General features: G+C 41.7%; 1 protein-coding gene and 1 non-coding gene across 2 annotated transcripts in view; one reads left to right on the top strand and one right to left on the bottom strand.

Moving 5' to 3' along the window:
- Positions 1-5,603: 5,603 nt before the first annotated feature.
- The window catches only part of LOC143329277 (double-stranded RNA-specific editase B2-like), a 23,937-nt gene continuing 14,915 nt past the window's right edge, over positions 5,604-14,625 (top strand). The window contains exon 1 of the mRNA XM_076745103.1: positions 5,604-5,811. Coding sequence (XP_076601218.1) covers positions 5,715-5,811 — 97 coding nt within the window. The 5' untranslated portion in view covers positions 5,604-5,714. The remainder of the gene's footprint in view (positions 5,812-14,625) is intronic.
- Positions 14,377-14,458, bottom strand: trnas-uga (transfer RNA serine (anticodon UGA)). The gene has a single exon. It is a non-coding gene; the product is annotated as a tRNA-Ser (tRNA).

Genomic DNA, 14,625 nt, shown 5'->3' with positions numbered 1-14,625 from the left:
ACCAGGCCCTGCAGCATCAAAGAGGAGACTCATTATACGGGGCAATGGCAGCTGCCACTGCTGCTTTATACTTATTTCAGAGGGAGCTGTTGTACTTTTACTCTGATGGATTTATTGTACTTTTACTCTGATGGATTTATTTAACAGCTGGAGTAACTTTTCAAATTAAGATCTGATATAAAACAACACATGATGAGGTTTTAAAGTATTAATCAATCAATTCTGACCTCATGATTATGAATATTCAATGGTGCAATACTAACGTGTATATGTATACTATCTATACTGCATATTTATACTGCATTATTCTACTACCACTATATTATTATTATTACTACTACTACAACTAATAAAAATAATAACAATGATAATACATATTGTTATTATTATAGTATTAGTGTTAGCAGTAGTAGTATTCTAGTATTCTGGTTACTTCATGTAGAATGCAGATATATTTCTATATGGACAGTTGCTGTTTATTATAACATAATACAGATAGGTTACATATTTACATATTTCATATTGTTTACGGTTTATTTATTTTGTAGTACAGACACATATTTTCACACATTTTTAATGTATTCTATTTTATTCACTTGCTCTGACCCAAAATCAGTGAAGTATTCTGATTCTGAATCAGTTTCCAAACAATCTTGTCCCGTTTCAGATGACACATTTTCACCTGTAAACTTCTCACACGGTTTCTTTTAAATGATCATTTTTTTGGCCGAAAGAAAGAAAGGTAAAATAATCCAATGTTCAGTGAAAGTCAAAGGAAATGAGGACAAATGTGGGGAGCAGAACTTTGCTTTTTCTTCTTCCTCCCTGCATTAATCATCTCATGACTGGGACTAAACTCCAGGATATAAAGAAGTTAAATTTGGTCTCGCCTCAGTAAAACGCTGCTTATAAACCGATGCATCACGAGCGACACGAGCAAATTAATGTAATAAATGATAATTTATCAGACACAGGGGACGTTTTTCTGCAGAACAAGTACTTTTCCTTTTAATACTTTAACTGACAGGGGAGTATTTTTACAGTATTTTACTTCAGTAAAAAGTACTTCATCCACAAATGTTTGCCTCAGTTATTTATTGTTACGTCGATTAACTATCAGGTATGGAGGAGAATATTTGCTTGTGTTTCCACCTCAGGCACATTTTTACTATCATTACTACAATTATAAAGCAATAGATACGGCAGCCCATGCTAACAGCTACTTAGCTGAAAATAAACGTCATTAAAAGTGGCAATAATAAACCTGATTAACGTATAATTACAGTTATGTGATATTGGAGTGTAGTGCTAAGACATAAAGACTCTCCAGTAAAGTACAGTCAGTCATTTGGGGGATGTGATATGATCTCCAGTCTGTCAGGAAGGAAACCACCAGTAAATATTTAATCAGTAATTTGGTTCGTCTTTCAAATATTCATGAAATCTAATCAACTTAATCATGGTGTGATCGTTATTTCACAGCGTAATGAAACTCCCCGACACTTCGCTCAGGCGTGACCAGGGTGGCTGACTTCACGGTGTCGCTCTCGCAAACAATGAAACTAACGCACCCCTCACACACATGCCCACACACACACACACACACACACACACACAATGGCAAGGTGGGTGAAGGTGGAGAGAAGCTACAATCTGTTGCTCCTGTTTCTATGTGAGCACTAACAAACGGGTTAAACTGAGACTCTGCAGCCGTGCTGGTGGCTCTGAGAGGCTGTGGGCTAAATGCTAACATGCTAATGATCTATGTTCACCTCACCTCGTCTCAAAATTATGTTCATATATGACATTTATGCGTTACATATTGCTAACTTTATGGATTATATTCAGAGGTTTTGCTTCGAGTGCTTTCTTCTTCATGTGAACACACTCCACCAGGCTGGGGGGGGCGGGCCGGTGGATGGTGGCTGCTGGACAGGTCAACATTTTTCTGTCTCTGCAGCTTGCTAGATTTACCGCCCGCTTCCCTTCCCCTCGTCCTGTGCGTGAGCATGAGCGGCACCTGTTGCTGATTGGCTGTAACAGTGCTGTATGGCTCCGTCTGAGCCACTTTGTTTGTTTCCTGTTTACCGAGTCAGGGTTGTGTAAAAAAAAAGTGGATTCTTCTCAGCGCACAGATCGGACAGCCGGCGGTCTTTCTCCAGCACGATGCAGCCCACCTTCACCTCTGTCCTCATCGTGTCAGTACCAAACACGATCCGTCCAGCATCACGTGACTAAAATGTGACCTGCAACACACAAAATATGCCTTGTTTTTAGCTGATCGCTGGTAATGCCTTTTGCTATGTTGTCCAAACTGAAGCAGCTGTTGATGACCTCGGTCCTTGATCATGAAGTCATAAATGTGCACAAAAACTGTTCGGCTGATCAGTCACATGTGAGATTAGCCGCTAACAGATAAACACACGACCTAACAAATGACTGTACGCCTGGTGAGGATGAAAAAAACACACACACAATAAAACCAGGCAAAGAAAGAAGAAGAGGAGAAAGCTGGAGAGAAAAATTAAAATATGTTCGTTCTGTGATACGACACAAGCGTCCAGATGAGTCGACAGCTCGTTCATTCATCCTGCACATGCAGCCAAACGTGGCTGGAGGAGCTGGAGGGACGAACAGCGAGCTGCATCTGATGTACAGTATAATGTCTGGCCTCAGGAGTGCACGAGGAAGCTGCTGTGTCCTATTTGCTGGGATGTTGAGCTCATTTTGAAGAGCACTTCATTCTCGCAGCCCTGTGGGATCTTAGCCACAGGCTGAAATACAGTACGATCTATCTGTTTTCCATCTCACGCAGTAATAGCCTCTCTGTGTCTGCATGACGCTAACATCTCGCATCCACTTTATCTCACCTGAACAGTCTGGGTGTCTGGAAACAGCAGGAGGAGGTGATGGACATGTTATTATTTTTATCATAATATTTTGCTTCTATCACATGCGTGCACACATCAGGAAGCTGCACATTTCCCTGCAGGTTCTTCTCTGGAGCACATGTGCACACTCCCTGATGTTATTTCTAGCTCATCTTCATCTATTTGGCATTAAATCCAGTCGTACATGTTACTGTTTTCAGGGGTTTGTGTCCTTTCTTTATTTCATAGAGATTCAAGGAGCCTTGAAACTCCAAGGTCAGTATATTTGAGACAAATAAAAAAGTTTTGGAAAATGAATAGATGCTTAAGGATATTAAAATGTAGGACGCACACACGTCAGTTTGCCTCTGGTCTTATCTAATCTTCAGGGTAAAGCTTCTCACAGTGTTGGGGAGTAAAGCAGCTCATGAGAGCAGAGATCCAACATAAACATCTGACGAAGTTGTGGAATATCAATTAAAAACATGCTGGAATAATCAAATAATGCTGTCTTTTCAGCGTTTGGCCATCTATTGTGCAGAGAGCTGAAGGAGAGCTCTCATGAAGAAGCTCTGATGTCTGTAAATATAGAATTAACTGAGCATGGAGACTGGAAACAGGTGGAAATGACAAACCTGACTCACATTAAAGTCGTCTCATGGTGATGACAAAACTCCAGGAAATCTCTGCACATCATTCTTCTCCTCTTTGTAGAAAGGCAAATAAACATATTTCTAAAAAACTACTCCTTTAAAGCCGCAATTTGCTTGTCTAAGCATACCTAACAGGGGTATCTGGGATCTTCCCCCAGAAAACTGTTAATTTCACAGAAAGTTTTTCTGCATTTTAGTGAATTTATGGATTAATTCTGTGGCTGAGATGTGGAGTTAGGAGGACGGGCAGGAATGGGGCAATAGCTTCATCTACGAACTGTAAACAGTAGTTGTACGAAAAGTAAATGAAGGAGGGAAGATTATTCAAAGACAGCAGATCTCACATAATTCTGCACAGAAAACAAAGAAACACATTTTATTAGAGCAGAAAGTCACCTTCACACATACTGATAAGACTACAAAGGAATTCATCTTCTGACATCTTGGCAGCTAAATGAGGCTATTAACCAATGGTACCACCTGATAGAGGAGAGCCAGGTGAGTCGGAGCTGCCTTCAGTTTCCTCCTGCTTTCACTCTGCTGTGCTCAGGTTTACTCACACGTGATAAGAAGCTGTGGATGATCGGACGAGAACGCAGCAGTGGAGCTTTGGGAGTCAGTGAGCTGTAATGCTACAAATGTGAGTCCCAGAGGCTCGACATGCCGCCTTCAGCGCACACCTGGAGATAAACAAGGCGGTACAGCATCTCGCTAATCCTCCGAAGAGGGAGTCAGTCCCTGGAAACCTGCAAACCGAGAGGACGGAAACACCGCAAAGGCCAGAGAGGAGGGGCGAGGGGATTAAATGTGATGATAGCAACGAGAAAATGTTGTCGGGGAGCGAAAGAGAGGAACGATTTGGATCTTAGTTTGGATGTAACAGTCAGATTATCAGTTTCAGAGAGGTGACTGGCAGGGATTAAAGTGCTGCTGGAAGTGCAGGCAAAGTGGGAAGATTATGCAAAGTTGGCATCATGATGCAGAACAGTGAAGTGAATAGTTCAAATTGGAGCAGGAGGTCTGGTATCAGGTATAAAAAGATGTTTCATCTTCTCTCTTTGTTGTATTCTGATTCATTTCTGATGTTCTGCTGACAGCTTCACCTTAACGTCCACGAGCTCTTCATCGACGCCACGTGGTGCATCCACTGAGTGAAACATTAAAAATGAATAAATGAAAGAATATCAGTGAAATGTAAGAATCCAGACTGAAGTATTAAGAGGAACATTTCATTGTGCAGACATTAAAGGACATAACCAGTGATTTACCGTGTTTTAGTCCTTGCACGACTAATTTGGTGAAGTTTGCAGACCAACTCTTTGAAACCTGCATTGAGTGAGAAAGGGGAGGTTAGTGCGGGTGACGTGGGGTTACAGATACATGTCGTTGTTTCCTCGTTGGTGGCCACAGACTTAAAGCGTCATTCTGGTTTAATACAACTCGAATCTCACTTTCATTATGGAAGAGAAGAGCTGACGAGTTTCTTTCCCTTTTAATTTGCTGGTTTGGGAACCACCTGCTTTAGATAATCGTGGGAAGCTGTTGGCTTGTCTGTCCAATCATCTGGCAGGTTTCTTGTTGGACTTCATTGTGGTGAATTTACCGTGTTTGCAGACCTCAGCTGTTAACTTATGATACAAACGACTAATAAAACATCGAAATGTTATTTATTTATATATTCAACTTTCCAGTGATGCGGTCTGTAAATATTATCTCTGAACATTATGGTGTAAATGTTGTTTCTCTGCGCTGCCAGATATCCAAATCTCTTCTCTTAAGCTATTTTTTTCTTTTTCTTTTTTTTTTTACGTTTTTGCCTAATAACAGTCAAACTTTTGTTAAGAACTGTGCTCGATGACGTTCTTCCTGAGTACACTTCCTGTAAGTTGCTGTGGAGAAAGCACCGGCTGAATGAATGTCTTGTGATATGATGTAGTGTGTAGGTGGTGGATGGTGTAGATGCTGAATCACAGCCTGAACCAGCTGAGCTCTTCCTCTCCTCATGATGTCACAGCCTGAACAGCCGCCTGCCTCCTAAAGCCGGCGGCAGGGGGGAGAAGTCAGTCGCTGCGCTGGTCTTCTGCTGCAGAGCTGCACTCAGAGTCTTCCCTCTGCTTCAGACGGGGGGACGAGAAGAAGCAGCAGAGGACAAACTGCTGGAAAAATTACGCTGAGAAGAAATATCTCCTGAATGGCCGCGGTGCATGGGACCTGCAGCAGAAACATGGAGAGGTCAGACCGTGAGAAGAAAGGAAAGTGCAAGAGGAAGAGGAGGAGGAGGTGCAAAGGTTAGTGCAGCACGCCTGTTTGGTGAAGTTTGTGAGATTCTCAATGTGATACTGACACAGTAGTGATATTCATGTCAGTTTGGTTTGTTTACAGCGACTTGATTACGTCCGATTCTTTAAAATCTCTTCAGGCATCCTTAAAAAGATCCTCTACAGGTTCCTCGTCTTTTCGGGTCACTTGTGTGTCTGAAGTGACTCAAATTTTGTGCACATAACATTCATTTGGCTGATGCTACAAGTCGTCAAATTACAGTTCTTACCTGGTGTGTGTATCCCAAATGAGCTATTACAGCCGTCTTGTAGTAATTTCATGATCCTGAACGTGTTCATGGTGACTTTATTACACTTTACAGTGTTTTGGAGGCAGATGTGACTGCACTGTTAGACCTAAACTAATTAATCACAGTTTTAATGTTCTTTGGCGTGCGGGTTTGCTCTTCAGCTGTGAGGTAAAAAGGTGTATGTTCTGCTCCGGTCACTGAGGCTGAGTCAGCCAATAAGACTGTTTCTCCCACTCAGTGTTAACACTCTTTAACTTTTTACTTTGACAGGATTGAAAAAAGGACAAACTCGTCCTTGCTATCAGCTCTTTATGCAGGTGCAACGGTGCTTTAAGCTAAATGCTAACATCAGCATGCTAACATGCATGTTTAACAGGTATATTGTTTACCACGCTCGCTGTCTTAGTTTAGCGTGCTAACATTTGCTAATTAAACAAAACATACAGCTGAGGCTGATGGAAATGCCAGAAAGTTTGATATAAAAAAAAAGTTATTACAACAGAAATGTGAGTACCCAATTTCTTGGCAATCCATCCAATTTAGCAGCTATTTATACACAATATTTAAGCATTAATCAAGAGTAACATCACTGGAGAGCTCCTCTGCTTGCATGGCTAAAACTGGAAAGTTCAGCAAGAAGCAGCAGAAGAACAATATTGAAATAAAGTCTTCATATGTCGACAGCAGAAAGCCATGCAGAAAGCTAACATGCACGCACTTTGAAGATAAACGCTAAAATCCCATTTAATCTTCAAACGTCCTGAAGGACCCTCCAGTCACAGTTGTGTCGGTGTAGATGTATTTGTCTAATATTTCACACCAACACAAGGCTCAGCTGTCGGTACGTTCACTCTCTGTTTACTCTGCATTGTGTACATGTATGTACATGACTGAAATGTCTTATCATGGTGCGAGCGCTGTAATCATAATTACAGCTGTCTGGGCAACAGGTCAGCCTTTTAGGATTAAACTGGCATTGTTCTCCACATGCTAATCCTGGTAAATGCTGCAGATTACTCCATGATGGCTTTTGTATTAAGTCCAATGGTTATTCAAAGTGCGCTAAGCCTATTCCACTTTCATTAATGACCCATTGGCCTTTTCTGTACATCAGTGCTGGAGTGAGAGTGTGTCCTCTTTGAATATCATTACTCAATGGAGCTCCTAAAATCCCACTGTTTCAGGGCCAGAATGCACTTAGCAAATGCTGCTTCCACTGCATCCAACACTGAGCTGTACTTTAATGCCAGCTGTCATTTTAGAAACAGAAGGTGGCATCTTTTTCTCAAACGCTCCCTCAATGCACAGCCGGGGGGGGGGGGGGGGGGGGCGTGTTGTGGGACTGTTGTACTCGTTCATCCAGCAGTAATTCAACAATGTGTGGGTTTCACTGTTGCTCTGAGGTCTAATTAGAGTCTTCTGTCCTCACTGAAACACCTGAACAGCGTAAATCTGTTCTTTGCCGCCCTTCTTTCAGTCGCTAAGCTGCATCACAGCCAGCATCTGGTGAGGAGCGAGACAGACAGCCGGCTCACCCAATCATTATTTCATGGTCACGATGTCGTCGGACAGAATCAACATGAATCCAGGTTAATGACAGCAGCTCTTCTGTGCAGTCGCCTCTATTGACATTTAAAATGAGCAAAGACAAAGTAGAGTTTGTCTTCGTCACTGGGAAGTTTACGCCATTGTTTCAGGAATACACACCGAAACACAGAAAAGCCCTGTTACGCGCGAGAAAAATGCTGTTTTAATCTGGACAAAAATCAAAATCAAGACGTTAGATGAACATAGTTTTAGCCTCCTTGCCTAAAATCTCCCTATTAGCAATTACTGGACAAAGTCTGCTGAGCATGGCTCCATTATGAAATGATTTCGTTAATAAGGATTTTTCTCTGCGTGCAGATGACAGGATGAAGTTGTTACAGGCTTTTCAGTAAAAAAAACAAAGTGCCATTTGGCTGTAAAATCCCTTTCTGCTGGCTTTTCAGTCAAATGAACTGTCATTTGTTGGCTGCAAAATCATTTGAATGTCCAGCTTTCAGTGAGGATTACAATTCTCCGACATGGAACGAACAGCTGCTGTCTGTGAGCCATCTTTTTTTTTTTTTTTTTTGGATGACGCTTCATGCGTTTGGACATATTTGTATATTGGATGCATTTTGGATAAGTGAGCTTCATCGTGCAGTCAAACTTAGTGGAGCATGTCAGTGTGCAATTTCACTGATGGATTCTGCAATCTCCACACTTCTCTGGGGTCTGGCTCCATGAAAACATTAGCAATATGGTTTGTGTGCCCATTTAAGTTAATTGCAGGGATGCTCAGCGGGTGAAGTGTGTATGCTAACTCGGCAAGGGTTAGGGGTCCCATTTCCTCTGCAGCTCAGTGTGAAGGGACCCACTGTGAACACTGCCAGGGTTTGAGTTTTGATCCCCACTGGACCCGAATACCTAAAAAAATTACATTAAAGGTGAAATCGTTAGATTTTCTGCTCTGGGTTGTATTCAAATCCTTTTTCTTCCCTGTATTGTCCCTCTTGTACGGAAGCCGAGAAATGACTTTTTTTTGCAATAGTTTTTTTTTAAAGTCCTGAGTTAATTATTACTAACAAAGCTCGTTTTCCCATGATAATGTGTTAATTTATCTAGTTATTTCAAGAAAACAAAAGCCAGATGTGTATATGCAGGTGTATGGTGTACAAAGACCACAGGCAACCATGTCAGTCCTTAACGCAATCCATACAACATCAGGACTCTACAAAAACAACACAAAGCTTGGAAGAAGAGCTACCTGAAGGACAAAACCTGGGGAGCAAACATCTCTTTTCGTTACTGCCATCGTTTATTAGGGTGCAAAATAGATCGGTATCATTAGCACACTAGCAGCCAGCTAAGTGGGCATAGACAACTACATATATGAAGCCAACACACCAAGGCTCATTATTAAACTTCATGAACAAGAACAGAGCTAATTTTAATGATTTTACATACCACTGAGTAGTTTAATTAACAACAGTAGGCTATTGAAAAAAAAAATCATGTTTTTTGTGTGTAAAATCTTAATTTGTAAAGTAAGATGTCACATGACTGTAGTGGAGTAAAGTCTTCCTTTTCACACAAGTGTGTCAAGTTTGTATAAAAGTTCAGTGCTTTTGTGAAAACTGCAGTATTATTGTTGAAAGTTACAGTATACCCACCTACAGACACCACCAGCATTCCTGGAGCAGTAAAGGTGGTAAAAGGCCTTGCTCAGGGGCGCTTCAGTGGTGGTAATAAGACTCTTCCATCCACATGTATCCAGGTGGTCTTGGGGGTCAAACCTACAAGCTCTAACCTGTTGAGTATCTTCTTGTGTGCAACAACACGATGATCTATTTGGATATCAACATCCTTTTTTCATCTATTTCCATTCAGCCAGTCTGAGATGTTTTTAGGACAATTGCAGTAAATTATAATTAATGATCCGCTCATTACCTTTGTTTCATCCTGAGCTATCCCAGCTAAATATCAAACACACATCAAAATTGAAAAGGATGGTTTCTTTTCCTTCGTCTTTCGTTCACGCGTTATGCTGTGAAAGTCAGCGGGTGGATTCTTAACCAAGCTTTAATATAATAAGACCACATCTACTTAACTCGTCCCTCTCAGAGGGTAAACGATTCGGAAAATGAGAACAATGCATTTGAAAACAAGCGAGCTCATCAGATTCCACCAGAGAAGCTTCACTGAGAGCTGGGATTTGGGAAAACCACATAGAAGGACAACATGATTGAACTTATTCAATTACTTCATATATCTGACTTAGCGAGACAAACGTGGTCTCATTTCAGCCAAAGTCTGTCATCCAAGGTACTTAGACCCTAATTTAATGAAGGAGGTGTTATATTGTCACAGTATTTTTGATAAACACGTCTAACTCTGCAGTCACAGTCATGTTTCCCATTTCTACCATCTACATAAATCTCTAGTGTTCACGTGCATTTACACTGTTTTTTGTCAGGGACATGGTAATGCCATGACATTCATGCTCCCCAGAGGTTTAATCTTCCTTTTCATTGACAAGTCTTTTGATCTATTGGATGAATTTCCATAAAAACTGAAAAAAACGGTTTGGTGTGGCACTCCTTTAACATTGTCAGACTCATTGTAGGTTCAAAGCAGTCTTTTTTACCCACAATGCAATTTAACCACCATGAATCGAAAATTGTGGTTATGCTAGTTCTATGCAAGTCGCTAGCTCTGTGTGGTCACATACACTGTTATTTAATACAGCCAAATTCACAATATTCTCATTGTTTCTGAAATCAAACATCTGATCAAATATGAAATAAATCCTTTTTTTTGTATCTTGATTTCTTCTGCAAGGAGGAGGAAAAGGGTTTTTTGTGTTTGTTTCATGCAGTCTGAACAGAAGAGTTTTCAGTCTGCGATGGAAGATGTGCAGTCTGCTGTCCTGATGTCAATGGGGAGCCCGTTCTGAACTGTGGAGGCAGGACAGCTAACAGATGTGATGTTGTTGAGCGGTGGCTGGGGGCCTTGGAGTAACGGACTATCAAGCTGTATGGCAGTGGCAGAGCTTAGTGGACAGGCTGGGGTGCATGGTTAGACCATGTCCTGGATGCAGGATGGGCCTAAGCCATTCGCAGCACGGTAGGAAAGTGCCAGCATGTTGAATCGTGCAGGGTGTTGAGGAGCGTCGTGTGGGAGAACTTGTGTAGGTTGAAGACCAGCCGGCCTGCTGCCTTCTGGATGAGCTGCAGAGGTCAGATGGCACATTCAGGGACACCACCAGGAGCGAGTTGCAGCAGTCAAGGGGCAAGACGACAAGAGCCCCTGATAGAACAGCTGTTTAGCTTTGTTCAGCGTTTTTGTCCCTTTTTTTGTTGTCAGATTCCTTGTATGTGCACATGTATTTGGCCAGTAAAGCTGATCTGATCAACTTTACAGTTCCTGGCCCTCACTGGGCTGGCCGATATCACAGTTTTGTAAAAGCTCTGTTAACCCTGTACACACTGGAACACCAAGCTATCGCTTTAAGATTTACACAGCGTGGAGACCGTTTTAAACAATTTAATGAGCTTAATGTGGATGTACTATGTATCCCCTCACACAGCTGAGAGCATGACTCCCAGTCTTATTACATGTTTGTATTGAAGAATGACTCCCAGTCTCGTTGCATGCTTGCATCGCTGCTTTTACTCGAATAAAGGATCTGAATTCTTCTTCTGCTATCTGTGATGAGTGGCAACTAGATCTCATTGGCGACGGTTAGATAAAATTCAACCGCTCATAGCTTTACCCAGAACCCTATTGCCTAAATAAAATTAAAAACAACAACAACAACAACAACAACAATGACTCACCAACAACACAGTCAGTCCACAATTAGAGACAAATGAAGCCTAATCTTTCAAACTGATAAAGTGACAGCAGAGCAGCCGACGAGGGCATTTAAAGTTCAAACGAGGCCGTTGTTAGCAGTCAACAGCCTGCCATAGATTATTGCTGTCACTGTTATTATCTCCCATTGCAGTTTCATTGCACATTACCATATGTTTCAGGCAATAATTTCATCACTCATTTCCAAATAATGATGATCAGTCTGTTGATTTGAAAGCAGACGTTTAGCTTTGGCTGGCTTTGTTGCTGCCGTGTGATTTGATGAGTTGCTGCGCTGAACTAAATTTAGACTTGGAGAAGCTTTGTAGTCTGTTCTCACTGCGCAGGAAAGAAAATGATATTTGACGTGGATCTGTGGTGAAATCACATACACTCAAGTGCAACAATTAAATTAGACAATGAATAAATAAGAGCAGCATGCAAATGTCTCCCTGCCTTAATGAAATAATAACTTCACGTCAGGCTGTGCTGCAGTGTTTCTGTCTTGTAGAAAGTTTTGATGTGTTGTATCTTTAACTACACCCAGCCGCACTTATTTCATCGTCCAGATTCTAAGTGTAAAATATGCGTCATTGTGTAATGCCTTCAATGTCGTGTCTATTGTGTCTATGCTAAACAGAAAACCATAAACATGCTGACTTACAGCCTTTTTAAAAGGCTGAAAATGTCAGCAAACAGTCCTATTTACACCTCCTGCAGACGCAGGTCATCGTCCCCTTGGAGTCGTGTCTCTGGCTGCCTGCTGAATGTCCAAAAAGTCCAATATTCACTCTCCTTTTACATCTCATCGGTCTCTACTTACTCCTGAGAAAGGTGTCTGGCTCTTTAGCTGCTAGATGTTCCACTTTCTCCACCAGCTTGTCTGCTGTGCAGGTGCATCAGAGCTTTTTACTGAAAACAGCTGCATCATAAATGTGCCATTATTCCAAAACAATGAGCTGAAAGAGGCTAAAAAGTTCAACAGGGTTGGAAACTAATTCTGTTTTGTCCCCAGCAACCCCTTCACATCACTCACTTGTTTGTCCATCACTAACATAGACATGATGATGAGTGCAGCTCATTTAAGTGTTGTCAAAAAAGACTTTTTTTAATCTCTTTTGGCTACTTTATCATGAGATACTATATTCTGTAACATTATCATCATTTATTCCATTGATCTAACAGTGATTAAAGAGTGTGTTTCCTCGCTGCGAGCAGGATTTGAACATATGAGGAGGAACCCCATCGGATTTCAAGTGGACTGCTCCAACTGTCGCTTGAATATATAACAAAAAGTTGGAATTGGAATCATTGGTAGGATGTAATAATCCCATAAAAATGTACGTGTAGGGGCTTTAAATATGGCACTCGTGGGTGTGTGTTGGTGTAATTCCACGCGTTTGTGTGCATATTCATTAAAGGATGTGAAGAATTATGTCCAAATGAACGTGTTCATCAGCTCACTTGAACGTGCTGTCAGCTATTTGCTTTCTCAACCCGCCCACACACCTGCAGAGAGGTGATCAAAGCTCCATGAGTGGCATTATCAGAGCAAATTTTCTCAGAGATGAAAGATAGAGAGCGTACGAGGGAAGGTTTTGTTTTTTTATGTTGAGCTGGGAAACTGTTGATTACATTATTTCAGATCCTTTGTGAGCTGAAAAGCAGTTGAATCACTTTTTCAGAACTGGGTCATGTGTTGTCTCAGCTCCACTGCACAGGAACATGGCTGGCAGTTAAAGCTCTAAAAATCAAAGGGTGGCAGCCCTGCAGTCTCTCACTTTTTGGACACCTCTTGAATGAGAATGTGTTCAGCTAGCTGACACCAGAGGAGTGATGGTTATCAGTGGACAGGCGTCATTGCGCTGCATGACAGCCCTCCATCTCTAGCCACTGGGCCGGGCGCACTGGCACAGATTATCTGCCCAGTATGCGACCAGTATACCTGTCTTCATCACTTCTGCACATATCAGCGTAAATGTCAGACAGAACATGGAGATTTTAGCCTATATATCACAAAATGCTTCTGTGTAGTTATGTAGTTATGTTATACACATTTTGCTGGATGATTTCAGAAGTGGAAACGGTGTCACGTCTGACAAGATGGGGACAAATATGGAGACACGTACACCAAAACTTTCAGGCATAATTAGAAAATTGTCGACATAATACTGCTGAGTACCTGCTTTTATATTGCATGAAGAAAGCATTTTTTCTGTGTTCTTTGAATCTAAAAAGTGTTCCGAACAAGTTCCTAACAACTGCTAGCAGATCTGAACAAGTAACCAATCAAATCCTCGCGTCACAGACATGTGACTCGCTAGGAATTGTTAGGATCTTGTTAGGAATTGTTGGTAATATTTAGGAGCACATTTGGCAGTTTGCTTGCTGGAGGGTGCAGCCGCCTCAGCTGTGTTGAAACACTCCAGTAGTGCTAAAGGCTCCTGGAGGGAAACATGAACAACGCTGGTGTTTTCAGCACTGTTAAAGGCTCAGTGTGCTGGAAACAAGCAGTTCAGAAAAGAGTTAATGCCTGTTGTGTGTAAGTAATGTCAGTCAGCGTTACCTCTTCACTCACTGTAATGTTTGCCACTTTAATTTGAAGGCAAATTAAAGAAAAAGGGGATAAACTGGTAAATGCTGTCACTTCACGTTTGATTTAAAGAAAAATAAAGAATTCAGGTAAAATCAGCTGACGAGTGGACGTACAAAACAAGAAACAGTCGTTTTAGCACCTGGTGGCTCTTTGTGCATCAATGAGCCGCTGACAGCACGGACTCCATCAGAAACACTGAACTTCATCCGCTGTGCAGAGGATTTCAAGCCGTCGTAGAGACTTTGTAGAGTGTCTCAACTGATCACAAACAGCATCAGAGTTTCTGACAGCAAACATTTAAAGTTTCATCGCTGTGAGCAGGGTTTGAACCTGCGCGGGGAAACCCCATTGGATTTCAAATCCAACGCCTTAACCACTCGGCCATCACAGCTGCCATAACAGCACATGAAGGCTCAGCAAGGAAACCAGATCTTTATTTAATTAGACTTCCCATGTCCTCCCTGTCTTTCCCATTACTGTCGATTATTTATGTTGTAGCAGTGGGTAGAAAGTTGGACAGGTGCTCAGGGAGTCCCCACCGGATTTCAAGCCACAGTC

The sequence above is a fragment of the Chaetodon auriga genome, chromosome 12, assembly GCF_051107435.1.
Source record: "Chaetodon auriga isolate fChaAug3 chromosome 12, fChaAug3.hap1, whole genome shotgun sequence".
Taxonomy (NCBI): domain Eukaryota; kingdom Metazoa; phylum Chordata; class Actinopteri; order Chaetodontiformes; family Chaetodontidae; genus Chaetodon; species Chaetodon auriga.
Note: the sequence above shows the minus strand (reverse complement) of the source record. Positions and strands in the feature narration are given on the sequence as shown.